Source organism: Amphiura filiformis, chromosome 3 (assembly GCF_039555335.1).
Source record: "Amphiura filiformis chromosome 3, Afil_fr2py, whole genome shotgun sequence".
Taxonomy (NCBI): Eukaryota; Metazoa; Echinodermata; class Ophiuroidea; order Amphilepidida; family Amphiuridae; genus Amphiura; species Amphiura filiformis.
Window position 1 is genome coordinate 34,173,314 of NC_092630.1, and position 18,191 is coordinate 34,191,504.

An 18,191-nucleotide genomic window follows, 5' to 3' on the forward strand; every position below is an offset into this window, starting at 1 on the left:
CACTTTAAACTTCAACGGCCATTATTTCAATGTTCATTTTCTCGGTAAAATGCGATTTAGGTACACGATAACTCAATAAATACAGCATCTATAGGTAAGCAAATATGATCATCGTAAAAAGCATGATCGACTCAAGAAACGGTTTTCTCATTTTTTTTTATATTTTGGTCTATTTCCGATTTTGGGCATCTTTTTGTGCAAATAGGCGTTTTTGAATTTTAAAAGTTCATTTTGATGCCTTATATGGTCAATATCTCAAAAAATAAGGCCAATATCAAAAAAAATTAAAAAACGTTTTTGGAATGGAGCCTCAAGATTGAGCTAAAAACAAAATAAAATATTTTGGAAAGAGTGTTTTTTGTTATGTAACAAATATTGCCAAAAACTCACTTTTTGTGATTTTCTTCAAAATTGTTGTTTTTACCCCAAATCTGTATTTATATAAAGATTTATTGATGTCTTGCCTTCATAAAAATGTATACTTTTATATGTTTTTTGCGAATAATTACAAAGTTATTGCACTTTTACTACATGCATGTCTGAGAGTACACAGCCACCTTAAGAACCACTGGACCAATACCAGGCTTGTTTGTACCCATTTTAATGCACTTTTCATGCTGATTCCAAATATAGTCATGAAAATTTACAATTGTGAAATTTTTGAATTGTCGTCTGCAGTCGACACCCTTTTGGAGAGGGTTAAAGGGGTGTGACCTGATATCGTTAGCTTCATTCCCAATTTTCCTACATCAAAACTGAGATTTTGGTATCAGAAGAAAGCTCATATTTTAAAGTCCGGGATATGTTTTGTTCAGATAGTGTGAATAAATATGTGGTGAATTGTGCAGAGATGTGGGACTTACGGGAATTCCGGAAATGGGGCCAAAAAACAAATTCCGGAAATGTAAAAAAAAAATAATAATAATTTTTTTAAAAACTTTTTTGGAATTAGATGATGATAATTTGTCATAAAAAGAGCAAAATAATTTTGTGAGGGGGGTGAACCTCACTTTCATCTCTGATTGTTGTAACCACACCGGCAGTGTATGAACTATCTCATTTTGTATTGTCATTTGCCTCATCAAATTTGCTTGAGCAATAGAACTCAAAATTTGGAAACCTATTGTTTCCGATCGATGTAAGATAGGAAACAGAACATGTAAAGATTGGACCACACACTTTTTAAGGGCCCTAAGAAGAAATGTATTGAAGATTGAAATGTTAAAGAAAATTTAAGCTGATTCTTGATAATTTTGTATGTGATGTTAAAAACACTACTGAATTATATATATTATGTGTATCATCAAATTTCAGGTGAAAGAGCAAGAAGGTACCCCAGATGATCTTCCAAGCAGCAGAAAGAGCAAAGACAAAGCAGCCACTATAGCAGCTAGGAGCAAGAAACATATCAGGGAAATCAACTTCCCCAGATTATTATCAACAAAGGTATGTAAATGTCAGGTTTACTTCTGCATAGTTAAGATAGCAGCATGGGGCAGTGGTTTAAGCTTCTGGTGCAAGAGGGTTAAGATTCAATAACAGGTTGAGGGAAAAATCATTAGCACAGTTGTTGACTTTGGTGCAAGAAGTCTCAGATTCAATCTGGGGGAGGAGATAAAAATCAGTAGCATAAACTTTTTGACTTTGCAAGAGGTCTTTGATTCAACCCTGATTGGAGAAAAGAATCACATTCTCAGTTTCAATCTGGTGGGGAGAAACAAATCAATTTAGCAATTATCTGTTTTCTTTATGCTACATTTGAATTATGGGGAAGATGCAGATTGAACATAGAACGAGTACCCATGCTTGATAAGAAAAATTGGAGATAAGAAAAATAACAGAAATAAATCTGCATTTACTGCATCTCATGGTGTGTTCATGTTCCATACAAGCCAATGGGAAATGTATTATTTCAAGCTATTTCTCTTTGCTGCTACAATGGTATGAGGAATAATGATAACATCTGTTACAGTTGTAGAGTTATGAAAACTTACCATGCGATCTCTCATGCGTTAATACCAGCATTTGAAATAAGTCCTATCGCAGTGCAATTTGCACCCCAAAATTTGCCTGTTGCGATACAACTTTAAAAGTGTGGTGCAAAATTGCGATACCACATTGTACTGACTTTATGTGTTGATTATCTGAGACTGCACTTCAAGTCAGATTAAATTGCACCACAACTTTCAAAATGGGGTGCAAAAGTGCAACCCAAGGTAAAAAAAAACAATTCGAAGACTGGTTAATACCACTAGATATACAAACTGTCGAATACAATCTGTTGAATACAAACTGTTGCATACAGGTTAGTTGATATTTGTACCCCTATATTATTGTTTCATCCACTAAATGACCATGTTTTATCTTTTCCAACAGGGAACAGTGCAAGAATATGTAGATGAGATGTTTGGTGCTATCTTAAACACTCAAGATGTCCCATTAGGTATCAAGTATATCTTTGATTTCTTTGATAGTCAAGCAAAGAGGTATGATGTCATGGATGGAGATGTGCTACACAAGTGGAAGAGTAATACGTAAGTGATTAGTTCACCTGCTATGTAGATAACACTGGCAGGGCCGTCGCTAGAAGGGGGTATGGGTGGGGGTGTGACCACCCAATACACAATTTTGTCGGCAAAAATTGACTGTTGTCGTCAAAACCATGTGATTGTCGGCAAATGTAGTCAAAGCTATGTGTGATTGTCGGCAAATTGCAAGAGTCATCTAAAATAAAATATTAATGTGTTACAAAATTGTGCTTTTGTTACATAAGATACTTAAAATAGCTATTGTTAGTGTGATAATAGTTACTCATTAATAAAATAATTGTTGAAAAAAAAAAAAATTTAGGGCGCTAAGCGCTTATAATCCTTTTTTGTTTTGTTTTTTTTTGCTCTTCACTTTTTCAAACCACCGAAAAAAAAATTGGGTCAACCTTTTCGGGCTGTTGAGGAACGGGCGGCAAAATTAATTTCCGTCGGCAAAACATGCTCTACACCCCGAATCATATTGGTCTAGCGACGCCCCTGAACACTGGACAACAATGATTTTGCTACTGGGGTAAAAGTATGTGTGCCAGACTAAATTGATCATGCTGATTCCGAATCTGAAGTCAGAATCTGTCCATCATGTCAGGATTTTAAGATATATGTAAGGCCTTTCAGTAAAATATGTTTCTTGTATGTTCACGTTGATTTCATTCCACCTAATAAGGGTGATGTAAGTGATGAGCATGGTGAAAGGTTCCATCAAAACATTTCAGTGATGGAAACTAGGGATTAAGGACGGTTTAACCTTAAAGTGATGATGGATATATTTATGTCTTTTTATATAGCATTCTCAGTAAAAAGTAATTTGAAAGTGTGATGTGCTGGGCATATTCTGAATTCTTATTTGCAATCAGCCGCCCTGATTTAGCCAAGAACACATGGATTTTCCTCAGTAACAGATAAACAGCTTTCATTTGTTGTCCAGTGTAATCAATAATTTTGAGGAACAATGATGAAAGTGATTAGGCATATAATGTTGCAGATGACCAATATTTTTTCACTTTCTAGGATTAGATCACTCTCACAAAAAATTACAGTTGATAAGGCAAATAAAACCTGAACAGAACTGAAGAATCAATATTTTGTCACAGATTTGTGTGTGATTAAATTGTAAATGTTTATAAAATCATCGCTGGCAATAAGTGTTTTTGAGAACAAGTGTAAAATATTATTGTTCAGTTCTCAACAAATTTGATATTTGTTCAAACATTTATCAAAAAATGGTATTGATTGCAACTGTAGTAATAAAATTGGTTTTCCTGAATTCAGAACTCTAAATTGCATAACATAATGATACTACTGCTTTGCAAAGACTGCAAAGATTTGAATGTACTTACTTTTGATATATGTGTTCATTTATGAATCAATTTCAGATTACCTCTGCGTTTCTGGCAGAATATAATCACACATCCTAACTACATCTTTGATGTGAGGCAGTCACAGTGTGTAGAGGCTAGTCTCCGTGTAGTCTCACAAGCTTTCTTTGATGCTTTCAGTACGAGTGACCACAAACTAGGAAAGGTAAATACAAAACACTACAGATACTTCATTTTTAGTCTGACTTGCCAGAAAACTTACTGGATATTTTGTCAGTATGATTGCTTTGTATTTTGAGTGCAGGTATCACACAATATATCTGAGTCTGTGTCATACACAACATAGGGTGTCCTGTAGTAATGATGATGATCTTCAAACAGCATGCCAAAATGGTCTTTTGGTCAGAGAATTGGAAATTGTTTTATATATGCTGACTGGCTGAGGTTAAAGGCATCATTGGTAAAAACAGATATGGAAGTGTGAGTCTCACTGGCCAGTTGTAGTCCTGCTACGTAGGTCGTATTGGGTGGAATGGGCAAAATCAGACCCTAATTGTAAGACTGTCTGTATGCTAAAAGTGACATTTACACCTACTTGTGTTACTGTGTGGCCATTTCCCTGGGAAATACAGATTTCCAATATGTACCTTTAAACATTTGTTGGTTCAAAATAGCAATTATAAATTGTTAATAGCTTAGTTACCAATGTAACATGCTGTATTCACAGATGTGATTAATGATCTTTACATGTGGTAGGGTTTCTTTGCGTTTGGTGATTTTGCTCAAGTTGGCAAACTGTGGGAAGGGGGAGGGAAGAGGTGGTGTACAGGTAACTCACACATGATTGACCTGTCTTGCATGTATAATGAATAAAGGAATGAAAAAAACCTGCCTACTACTATTCATGTAATGTGAAGTTTAGAAGTGTCCTCCTGTATCCCAAACCAGAATGCTGGTCCAAGTTTAGCAGTTCAGGCAGCATGTAAGTTTTCTTTTCAACCTTTTCACTTGGTAACATGTAGCATAAGCCCAATACAGGCTGTTCCACAGTGATTGTTACGTATCTATTTTGGTGCTGATGAATAGACTGCTCTATTTGAAATGAACTTAATACTTAAAATTTAAAAGTCGGCTCATTTCAAATGGATCCTGTGGTACGTTTGGAAGGAGCAGGCCTTTCATCAACACCAAAAAATGGATGGGTAACAATTATTTTGATACAGACTGTTCAACATTTTTAGGACCACAACGCTGATCAAAGCAGCATGATTATGTAGAAAGTAGTCATATAAGTTGAACAAAAACATGCTTAACCATAAGATAGTAAATTCAAATGTTTTGAATAGCAATCAAAAAGTTTGTTGCATCCATTTTGTCAAAAAGCTATGTGCTCTGCTATGCAGTCATAGATTTGTAAACATTTAGTTTTGTTTTTATCCCAGCCATCTTTTGACAACTTAAAAATGAAAGGAAAAAAGCTCAGTGCATAAGGCTATGCTCTAGGATGGCTTCACAATCTTTTATTTCTTTTGGCGTAAAGTAGAGAGCATACACCACACATAATTTACTGTATCTCTTATGCACCAGCAGCACACCTCAGATTTGTGATAGACAAATGTCCCTTGCAATATCAAAGTACTTTGAACTTCTTAAAAATTGAGCCACGAAATCCACTGCTAATTTTTTTTGTGGGTATTTTTAAAATTTCATGTTCATATCCTCAGATTCAAAATGATCTCATATTACAGTGAAATGTTAGGCTTGCAATATGTGACGTGTCACATCAAAAGGAGACACTTTTGGGCAGGTTATCAATTTTGAGATTTTTACATATCTTAAATATAAAGATATTTTGCTCCACAATGCTGTTTTCCCCAATGAAATCGGACATTCCTAAGCGAAGATATTGAGTTCGTAAGTTATGGTATTATCAAATTGGAAATTAAGATATCGGCCTTTAAAAATATTATTGACAATGTTGAGAGTAGGAATTACCTTGAAAATTGTCTAAAAAAATACAAGATACCAGTTATATTCCGGTCTGAAACTATCAGACAATATTTAAAATATTAATAACATCACAAATTCGCAACAAACCCAAATTGTGAAAAAATCACTCCCGGGCAGATTTTTGGCTATTTTTCCATTTACGATCCTGCCCAAAAGTGTCTCCTTTTGACATGACACGTCACATTATGTTCTGATTGGATGTTATAAATGAAAAAGTGATGGCCTCTGACATCCCCATGGTGGTTACCGCACATATTGTTTTATAGGCCATTGTGAAACACATTTTTGCCTCTAATATCAAAACTTGGGAATTAGATTATTTTGGTCCAGTACTCAATGTGAGGTACAAAACAAATTGTGAAAAAAAAATCTGAACACCTACATGTAAGCAGGAATTGGGCCGTTCATGCAAAATAATTGCTTGAATAATTTATATTGACTTGTTAATGTTTTAATGTTGATAATGATTCCTACGGAGTGTATACACATTCATAATATTTATTTTCTTGTTGATTTATTTTTTACAGAATGCACCTTTCAACAAGTTGCTGTACAACAGAGAGATGCCCAAGTACAGAGAGATGGTAGATACATACTACAGCAGTGTGTCAGTCATGGATGCAGTATCCAAAAGATCACTAGATGGAGAACTCACTAACATTTGCCAAGTAAGATATACTTATACCTAATGCCCTGCAGGCTATGTCTGGGCATAAGAAATTCTGTGCAAATCCAGCAATCTCAAAGATGGATACAACCTTTCAGTTTTTTTCAAATTTTGTTAACATTTCTAAAAAGAAAATGGGTTGAGGGTATTTCCCGAGATATCAACCATTTTAAGCCTCGTTGGATCTCTGAAAGCCCCTTTAACAGATATAACCAAAAGATGTAATAATAATACCATGTAAAATATGTAAATTTACTTTTTTCTATTCTTACAGAAATTCACCGGTCTGTTCAGCCGACTCAGCACACTGTCCAAGTTGTATCAAATGACAAAGCGCTACAAGAGCCAGGTATGTCAGAATACTTATGTACCATATAATTTTTGAGAGCATTTCCAAGATTCAGGATTCATTTGTATCCATAATTACATTAAACTATCAACATATGCAATACATAAAATTTCAATAATAAACAAATCATGGAGGAGTGATTAAAAGGTCAGAGGTAGGCATCCCCTTTAGCAAGATATAGTTACCAAACAAGGTTACCAAACAAGATACACAATATTAGAGCCAAGACAAAAAAGGAACAAAACTCAATGCTCAGGAATTAATCATATTTTGAAATTAAGTGTGTTTTTGTATATTTTGTATCATATCACAGATATTTTTTATTCATTTCATAGTCTAACCTTTCTTATCCTGCCTCTGATTATTCATACTCTTCAGTGCAGTTATCTGAAATATTTACACATTTAAACCAAATTGCCTCTCTCATTTGTTTGTTTGTAGTTGGAGGAAGCACTGGAAGAAGATGAACAATGCCAAAGAGCTCATCTAGCTGAGAAACTAGAAGAAGTATATTCCATGTTAGAAGATGACGATGGCAATGATTATTTGCTTCAATAGGCTGCTTCACATGAGGGAGTCTAATCTACTACTATAGCTGCATGGCAACTCTATTATGTGCCTGGTTTGAAGACTACATCTAAGTTGATTTTGTTTTCAGATTTGTTTTACTTGTGTGCAACTTAGTTAGCTGACCTTTGACCGGTTACTGCTAATTTGTCTTAAATCTTTTATGTATGATGATGATGTTGACATTATTTGTCAATATATTATGTCTGGTGTGCTGCAGAGATTAAACCTAATAACTGTTTGATTGGTGAAACCCTATCGTGCTTTCAACTCCTGCTGTATTATAACAAATATTGGCTCAAATAATTTTATGCTAGGTTATGATATGGTAATGTGCTTGATTCTTTGGTAAGGTGAGTATTTTCCATGGGTGTAAAATTGACTGTTTGATAGCTCTCAAAAATCAGGAAAAGTTATGAGTTGATCTTCAGGTGGATTGGTTTATCTTGCTTATCAAGTAAGCTCTAATCCTGGCAGCTACATCCTCAAGCCATGCTGAATGATTATTGTGACAAGTAACAGTTTGTGTGCTACGGGTCTGTCAATTTAGAACAAAGTTGAACAAAATTCCTATCATACCAAATTTCAACACATTCTCGGAATGAAACTTAAAATGTACGTTTTGTAGAGATGGCTTAGTTGACTTCATTATAGTCGGCACTATAGCATTTTTATTCTTGACAATTTATCCAACCCACCATCCGACACCCACTGGCATGATTCACCAATCAAAGTAGTTTTAGGTCTAAGGTATACCATCTGACTTGAAAAGTTGTGCCTTGAAACTTGATACCAAATTATTATGTCCAACTAGCAGTGGGCTATTCCAGTTGACATCCATACACCCCCTATTGACGACATGACCTTAATCTTCCACATAGGGGGTGTAGATTTTAAATGGAGTCACCCATTCAGGTAACCCCATTTGAAATTCATGCTCCGCTTGTGGTAGATTAAAGTCATGTCTTTCACAGGGGGTGTATGGATGTCAACTGGAATACCCCATTTAGTAAGTTTATTACCAGCAGTGATAGTTTGTTGCATTGTTTTTTTGTTTGTGAAAAATGGTAGAGTCAAATTCTGCATATTTGTAAAACAATGCAGTGTTGAAAGTATTTTTAATTTAAATTATTCCACATTCAAAATTTTATGTTCATTGGTTTGTAAGAATAATCTGCTGCTGTTTGAATTTTAATAACATAAAGTGGAATGTGTATATGGAAATATTTTGTATTGTTCTTTTTTGTTAAATTATGAAAAATAAGGACAATGTGTGCAACTAATGAATTGAGTGAATAGAGGAACTTTTAATTTATGCAATATTATTTAGCTGTAACTGCTAGCAACCTCCAGCATTGTAACTGTTTTGTATAAAATATCCTACTTAACTAGCCTGGTATGTAATTAAGCTGGGGATAAATTATGTCTGTTTTGAGCCACCAAACAAGACTTTTTTTATATTTTGCCATATGTAGCAATCTTATGTTTCTATTTGTTTATAGGATTTTTATTTAATCAGAAAGATTTGTTTCATAGCAGTATTTTAAACAATTAATGTCCCACTGAGACTTGTGCTTATTTTTATTATTTGTGAAGCATTAATTAATATTTTGAACATTATGACTAATACCATAATAAATAAGTACTTACTAAATTAATATTTTGGAATTATGAAAACTAAACAAAAACTTACATTTCCAATGTCTGAGATGAATTTTTGAAGATGCAGTTATTTAAAAATTAATAATTATCAATTGTTTATATCTGTTTTCAGTAATAGTACTTAATTGCAAAATAAATGATATTATGGGGAAGAAATCTGATTGTCAAATTGGGATAAAAAATGATCTTGTTTTTATGATTGAAATTATGCAGTATTAATTAATTTTGGATATGCATCTATTCAATTTTACTTATTTCCTTTATTTTATGCATTAAACAGTTCCCACTGGAAAACAATATGTGAAATTTTATATACTATTTATATTGTGTAGTACTAATTAAAATAGAGCTTCTGTCCCAAGCTTAGTGGGATATTAGTCTCGCCTAACTCTAGGGGGATGAATGGACTGATGATATTGTTTCTGTCATACATGGGATGAAAAGGTAGTACATGTATTATAATACCATAGGTTTGACTTCCAGGCATTATGTAAAGAAACATGGAAGGTAAAGGTATGGGGTCATCTTCATCAACCGTACCCATTTAATACAATATTAGTCTTGGAAATACCCACATTGCGTAAAATAGGGCATTACTATAAAATACCTGATTTTAGTCCTTGTGTATGACAATTCAATATGGCTTGAATCGTCACCTTTATGAAATATATTTTCTCCCCTAATACTTTCTTGCATGGACACAATAACAACAAAAGATAGGGATTTGTGACTTCTGACAGTACTATTATTATAGTTGTAGTAAAATCGATATTTTGTTGTGTATTGATTTAGATATCAAAATCATGGTTGTGTCTTTCAAAATGATCCTAATGATTATGAGATATATTTATTCTTCTTTTTCTCTCGAAAGAAGCTGTCAAAATACTCTTTGAATTTGATTGACATTCATTAATTTTAATTGTTTAAATTATAAACAAAATTCTTCCAATTGTAAAACCATTGAAATATTAAGTAAAGTTACATTAACAGCACTACCATCTACTGAAAATGTTCCAGGTGAGCACAAACTTGTGTAATGTTGAGGTTAAAACTCCTATTAATCAATGTCAATATTGGGATATTCCAGTTGAAATCCATACACCCCTGTTGAAGACATGATCTTAATCTCCCACACATGGATTGTGAATTTCAAATGGAGTCATCCATTTAGATAACCTCATTTAAAATTCACACTCCCTGTGTGGAAGATTAAGGTCATGTCTTACATACGAGATGTATGGATTTCAACTGGAATAACACATTACATTGGAAACCAGCAAAACATTATTGACAGTAAGCTTATAAATAAGAAAATCAACTCTTTTCTATTTTTATTTTGTTTGTACGTAATGAAAAGAAAGTAACATCATGCATACTAAGAGTAAAATTGTCACTGGGAACAAAATCATGTATGATTGAGTGTGATTGGATTTGAGGAAAGAAATATTTCAGTAATCTTTAGACATGTTTGTTGACTGCCAAATTTACAAGCACCTTGCCCTTTATTTCTACAATGTAAACTTACTATCTTTATGTAATTGATGAGTTGAATCTCCGTTTTGTTGTCTTAATACACATTAACAATGAGCCCCAGAGTTCATATATTTCACACAGTTTTGTTTGGAGTTCAAATTAAGTCTTCCTGTTGAAACGTGACAAATGTTTGTATCGATTGTCATCAATATGAGAAATAAGTACACGAATACATTCATTTAATAAAAACACAAGATGTTTAAATAGGGGACACAGGTTTTGCTTAAATACAACATGTGTCTAAGCTGACAGAGTATTCTTTATAGACATTGGAGTGATTTGTAAGGTTTTGGTGAACAATAAACATGACTGTTTTATTTGGAAGATATGTTAGCAATATGATACCCACAATCAGAAATGACCATTAAAGCCTTGTAATTTCCTGCAGCCTGGTCGTTATTGTTGTTGCTATCTGCTGCAAGTTACCTTGAAGTTGAAGTTTATGACTGTTATAAGAATTTGTAAGTTTCATGTTTAGTAGAAGTGGGCTAGTATGGGGTAATTATCAGTGAAGTGAATTTGTTCTGGGTCAGTCCCGGTATAAATGGTGAAGGTATTTTGTGATGGCTATTGATGCAAATTCTATTGAGATTGTTAGTTGTGATTGTTTGTGTACGAAAGTTAACAGTGAATTCTTCATGAAATGGTATTTGCATGCGGTAGCATCGGCTAATGACAAAATCTTTTTCCTCAACAATATTCAAAAGTGATTCTTAAGAACAATTTTTTAGAAGCATATTGCTTTATGTAAATGCTATGTACTACATCTTGATCATCATCTTAAAGTCCACATCTCATAGTGTTACTAGTCAATGCTAGCTGTGTATAAACCAAATGCTATGTTTTCAGTACTTATAGCAGTAATTAGTCGTAGTTAGGTTAAATATTCTAAATTCTATGTCCAAGTTCTTCAGCGTGTGCCAATGTGCTTACCATTGTATGTAAGAGCAGGTGGGGTACATGTCCTGTGTATGTATGTGACTTTACTGAATTAGCCAATGTGCTGGCAAAATATGGCCTGATATAATCAATAAATTTATAAAAAAAAGACATTCTCATTTGAAGAGTTGGACAGAGAGTTAAGAAAGTGTTAAATTAAACAGGCATTTTGAAATACAGAAAATTTAAATTATATATGTAGATAAGATATAAAATGGTACTGCTTTACCGCTTCTTAAACCAGATAGCAAAATAGACGCAAGTAATTTCATAGTCTGAAATGAACTTGTATATTACCGAAATAACGCCTGATATTGGATATAGAGGGTGGGAGGAATTACTGTATAAAGGAAATATTTTGTTTACATAGAGAAGAGGGTCATATTATTATTATACATAAAAAAAATTGACTGGAAGGTTGTGTATACTAGATAAATGTTTCATATCTCCTTGGTATATGATATCTGTAATTATAACTTGTGAATATAAAGAAGTACATGGTGTACATTGCACTTTGCATGGGATATTGTGATATTTTTGCACTGGTTGGATGCTACTGATGATATATTGTATGACTGGATTGGTATTTGCCTTGTTTCTGTAGTGTTTGAATTGAGTGATAAATTGGTGAGTATGTATGTGTTCCATTGATGTATCCTATGCGTAATGTATATCATAGAAGGATATAATAACAGATTCTTATCACAGAGCTAAAGGTGTTAAGATTTCAAAAATGTGATATTATCAATGTGACAATGTTATTCCAATTGAAATCCATACACCAGCCTATGGAAGACATGACATTACTATTCCACACCAGCAGTAGTTTTCAAATGGCGTGACCCGTTCACTTAATCTTTATTGAAATTCACACTTCCGGTGTTGAAGATTAAGGTCATGTCTAGGGGGTGTATGGATTTCAACTGGAATAGCACTGTATTATTTTGATGTGCTAGTACATGGAAGGTTATCATAGCTCCTGGTGTAGATATCTGATAGGCTGTACAAGGCATACACTCAGTCATGGTATTTGCTTCAAAAATCTTGGTTGAATTTGAACCAGACTGCTGTCATCAGCAAATACCAGTTGTCAGTGAAGAGACTAGTCAGAATAATTTATTTTGTGCAAGAGATTTGATATTGGAGTTCATTTTTATTTCTATATACAATGGCTGCAAGGGTTAGCTCTGTTTTATAGCAATGTGAAATTGAGTGTTTATGAAAATTACAAAAAGTGATGTTGACAAAAATTCTACACTTAAATCATATATCATGATCCGATGCCATTGTGTACAGGTGTTTTATAACAAACAGAAGTACTCATGTAGTAAGAATTCAATATTGGATCTTGAAGATAATGATTTGGCAAAGAAAGTACACCTTATTTTTTCACACCCTTGATGTCAAAAATTGATGTTCATTGTAATTACAATTTTTCATTTTTATTTCTAAAACAATGAAACGGAAAACCTTTTGATTAAGTGTAATTTTGATAACTATGAAATTAAAATGTGTTTATGTATTATATAACTTAACAAATATGGTATCATGTTTTGTAATGTTTCTTTTTTATATGATCCAGCATTCCATCTCTTTTATTATTATTATCTACATTCATTGTAAGGGTGCATAATTTGGCACCAATTTTAATAATCACAACAAACCTTCAAAATCCACTCATAGAATTCTTCAGTTTTGTTTGACTCGTACAAAACAAATGAAAATATGAATATATTGTACATAGCCAATGGAATTTTGATAAATTGTACTATATATATATGTTAATGCTTCCAGTTGAATGTACTGTACTAACTAATACTTGTAATATTGCAGATTATGTGAAACCAAATTTATTGCGTATGTGTATATTGAGTTGAGAATGTGTACTTTTTGTGAGACAGTTTATGCCTGAACATTTTATTGTGATGCACATCAAAAAAAAATCAAGAATCATTTGCATTTTTCAAATACTCCGACATGGTCTAAAGCAAAGCACAAAGGAATGTTTGATCTACATGTAACTACTAGTCAAACATCTTGTGATTTGATGCACGTTTAACCCCATGAGAGCTACCTGCCGATTGGCCAAAATGAATATTATGTCTAATTTTGACCCAATCAAGGGAGGTTATTAATACGATCATCTGCAAATGCAAGATTGACCATAAATAGTTTAAAGCCTAGTCATAATTGGCAATTGAAATGAGCATTTTAAGTTATCAACCAATCAGAAATGTTGTTAGATGATCAGTAGTGTCTATGGGGTTAAAAGGCCAAGAAAGTGTAAAAGCACCTTGAAACAAAACCAAAATACAGACAGCTGATCCACTGATGTGAAACACAGCATGATGGCTTGCATAACTGAATATATGAAAACTTGGGTGATAAGAATAGTTTGTACTGTTTTTTTTAGTTATGTACTGGTAAATTTGGAGCCAAAATTGTTTCTTGAAAAGTACCATGAATTATTTTGTGCAACATTTGATATTGAATCTAAAGTTATTGCCCTTGACTGATGTAAGTATAGCCTATATGATTATTATCATGGCAAATGAACTAATTTGATTCATTTTAGTGTATGTGATGTCAAATTTTGATAACAAAACATGCTGTATCAACTCACTATGATCCTTTTTTGTATATGAGATACCGCTATGTACTATTATACTCTTAAACGATGAGGTTTCCAATTAGCTGGAATTTGTCTACTTGGATCAAATAATGTGTACATGTTTCAAATTCATGGGCCAATTTCATAATGACTATAAATGTCTTGCTAGTGGCCAAACCCATCCTAAGCCTCTACATCCGACACTGGGTTTTAATAAGGATGGCCCAAGGTATTTCTTTCTTAAATCAATGACTTCAAACATATTTCCAAAATGTGGAGTTCTATGATGATTTCTTTATCCATTTTGATTTGTAATGTGAAAATGATGATGAGAAAAGTACCTGCTGTCACAAATATACCAGTTTTGATCAGAATAGAAGATGATATAGGGATACAGCTGCCCAATGGAACACCCTCCTTGGAGGACTTGGAATGGATGGATTTGACCACTAAGCAATACAAAACAAGTCAATGAAATTAAGTGCAGATGTACAAAATTTTGATGTGTTTTCTCCTACTATTATTATTTACTAACCTTGAATTATTACTAAGAGATATCTCAAATATTACATATTTTGTACAACTCAGGATGGATGTTGTTTAATCCTAACCCCCCATGGATCATTAAGATGTGAATCATATCAAATCCAATATGTGGATTATAGAAACACTAGTGTGATCAAAAACTTTTTTCTTGGCATCTACTCCAATGAATTAGTTAGAATATGTAAAGGTTTAGATAGTTTCCAAGTATGAATTTGTATTTAAAGCCCTAACATTGTTTTTACTTCAGTTCTTCATGCTGCAAATGATTTGTTTTGAAATTTTAAGTTAATTTTGATAGTTGTCATGTTTTTATGTTATTAAAGATTGTACCCCAAGCTCGGAACTGTCCATGAGGTCCGTGTGATGGGTAACCATTCCAGGATTGCATGAGTGTCGCCTAATTAAGGTAACATGTTTATTGTTATTTATTGAGGGGTTAGCAGTCTAGAGCACGGGAAGTTGAAAGCAATGTTGCGGCTTTTGATTATAAGCATTATTTTTTCAATTGGTATGTATTGAGTTTTGAGTTCAATCTTAAACAGGATCAACAGCAACCTTACTTATAAAATAACTGACATTCTGTAGCTGTAACATGTTCCACTGGAACTAAAATATGAGTTAATTGTGTTTTGTTAATGATTTTGTTTATTTATTGTTTGTTTTGTTTTTTAGCATAAATTAGGAATTGGTATAAGAAAATATTTTCATCATTTCTACCTTGGATTAAGTTAATTGCTTATCATTTTACATTGTTCTTTGACATCAATGCCACAGCATTATCAATTGTAAAGCTTTCATTAATGTGAGTTATTGTTCTGTTGATCCTGATTAAGATCTTCAATTCTGCTACAAGATATTGAACATTTTAAAGGTTTAGTTTAAGATGCCGTAAATTCTGATTATGATTACCATGTTTTGATGTGCCTTTGTTTATTGATCATACTGTGCTTCATTCAGATAACCTGTGCTGTTAATAGTAAAAGCTTATTCCAGCATCATCGTACATCATTGTGTCGTTGTCTCTATTTCTTACTGACTAACGTGTGTCTTAATGGGTAACTAACATCATTTAAGCTTAAATAGCTAACAACTAACCAAAGGGAAATGAGGGAAAGCAGTGCAAATAAGATCCAGTGGATAACAGTAAATAATGACATCAAAATTTGAACACAGATAATGAGTTCCCTTTGCATTGTGAGTTCATTTCTCCCTATTATGTCCATCAGGAAACAAATCAAGTGAACTATGTGAAAACGGCCATCTGCCAGGGGGAATATTGTCACAGTATTCAACTGCTACACTCACGGTATTGTAGGTCTTCAAGGATATATAGTAGATGAAATCGGGCATGAAACAACCCAAAAATGAGACCCACATCTCAAGTTGCACTAATAAATCCTACAAATATCCAAAACTTTCTTTTTATTTATTATTAGAGCATCTAAATTTTGTGTTGCCACAAATTTTGATTAATTAAATCATGTTGACCAGGTTAGATGTTATCACCGACGTTGCGATAATTAGAGCAGGGATGGTCAACCTGCAGTCTGTGGGCCACATGCAGTCCTTGGTGATATCCAATCCAAAACTTAACTTGCAAACGTTGCCCTCAGGTCCACAAAGGTTGCCCATCCATTTCAAACAATGTGAATAATATACAAATGAGTTGTCAAAATGAAACTTTTTGTAACCCTTATGCTAAATTGGTTTACACCTTAAAAGGATATTTTGTGATTTTAGTATCTTCTTTTCTATAGATATCCACAAAAAAAGCAGATCACAATTTCAATTGATTCAGACATTGAATTTACAAGTTATGCATAATTAGATGTATTACAGCGCCACATAGGTCACTGTGTTGTAATTTATACCGCTGTTGACAGCCAGAAAATACAAATTGGACAATATATTTGTCAAACGACCAAATCCGCAAGAAAGTACATACACGCAAACATTATATATTCCTAGTTTTCTGATGGTATAAAAACTTATTTTGAGTAAGTAGGGGATGAAGCTGTGAATCACAAAGTGCCCTTATAAATACCCATTAAACAATTTTAAAAAAATGTTTGATTGGCTCAACCTGACTCGCCCTAAAAGAATAGCTGACCACACTTTTTATTACTTTTCTAGAAACAAATAATATTTGTCCTCAACCTGACTGTATTTGTTCAACATTATGAATGAGTTAATTTTTATTTTTTTATTTTTTATTTTCTCGGGTCTCTTATGCCAAATTTATAAGTTAAGGGTTTTTGTTTCAACCTGAGTGCAAGGGTTTCCCAAATCAATAAATTTATCAAAATTGGTCAGTAAACTAAATCGTTACACATAAAGTCAAATCAATTCTTGGGGTGCTACCTGTAATCCTACCAAGTTTCAGCACACCACCTTTTGTTGGACTTATGCAGATCTTCGCACTAGTCTTCACAAACATATCCCTACTGGTGAAACATGTACTTTGGGGACATCTTGCATGTGTGGGACCGTGAATATGATATATTGCCATGCATGCGTGGAAATGTCCCCACTTCGCCGGGAAAAATCATTGTGTGTATCCACAGTTAGATAGTATGTAATCAGATATGTGTATTTGTCTGGTTATGTACTATGCAATAGGGGATCTCACTGTCTAACTAATGCCTTTAGTGCCCTCTAGGGGCTATATAGCCCCATTAGCATAGTAAGAAAATGGGGGAAATCCCCGTTTACAGGCGTATCCTCAGTTTATTGGGTTGGGACGCAAATGTATCCCTGTTTCACACCTTTTACAAATGCAGTCATACACTTCCAGAAACTAACACTTGAAATGTTTACAGACAATTCTACAGAAGGAAACTTTCTGGAAATAAATTCAGCATGACAATTGAAAGGCTGTGTATAAGATATGAAGAATACTTTTTTTCAATGATTTTGTTGGTTGTGATGAGTATTTGAGTTTCGGGAGACATGTCATTTTGTTCTCATTGAAAAATTGAGTCATGGATGATATTTTAAGGACATACTACTGATTGTTGTCCTGGTTGCGTCATACAAAAGCTGTAGTTATTACCTTACAACAACATCCCCAGCAAACACAAAATGTTTTCGACATTAGTTCTTACATAATGTCATTTAAGTGTTTACAAAATATTTGGCAGAAAATGTTTGCAAAAATATTTTTACAATAACATTTTGACGTTGTTTTAGTGTGTTTTCATATAAAATGTTTTATAAAATGAACTTACTGCAAAATATTCTTACATAATGTCATTTAAGTGTTTACAAAATCCAGAAAATGTTTGCAAAAATATTTTTACAATAACATTTGTTTTAGTGTGTTTTCATACAAAATGTTTTAAAAACATTGTCATGACCTTTATTTAACACAATATTTAATATTAAAACATTTTTTCCCAAAACAAAACCCAAAATGTAACCTGTTTAAAACATTTTAAGAATG

The 18,191-nt window shown here is 33.2% G+C and overlaps 1 protein-coding gene across 1 annotated transcript in view; it reads left to right on the plus strand.

The window, feature by feature from the left end:
- Window positions 1–15,752, plus strand: part of LOC140147205 (plexin-A2-like) — a 141,143-nt gene extending 125,391 nt beyond the window's left edge. Inside the window, exons 36-41 of the mRNA XM_072168985.1 lie at window positions 1,315–1,446; window positions 2,377–2,534; window positions 3,923–4,070; window positions 6,403–6,543; window positions 6,817–6,891; window positions 7,333–15,752. Coding sequence (XP_072025086.1) covers window positions 1,315–1,446; window positions 2,377–2,534; window positions 3,923–4,070; window positions 6,403–6,543; window positions 6,817–6,891; window positions 7,333–7,449 — 771 coding nt within the window. The 3' untranslated portion in view covers window positions 7,450–15,752. The remainder of the gene's footprint in view (window positions 1–1,314; window positions 1,447–2,376; window positions 2,535–3,922; window positions 4,071–6,402; window positions 6,544–6,816; window positions 6,892–7,332) is intronic.
- Window positions 15,753–18,191: the final 2,439 nt, after the last annotated feature.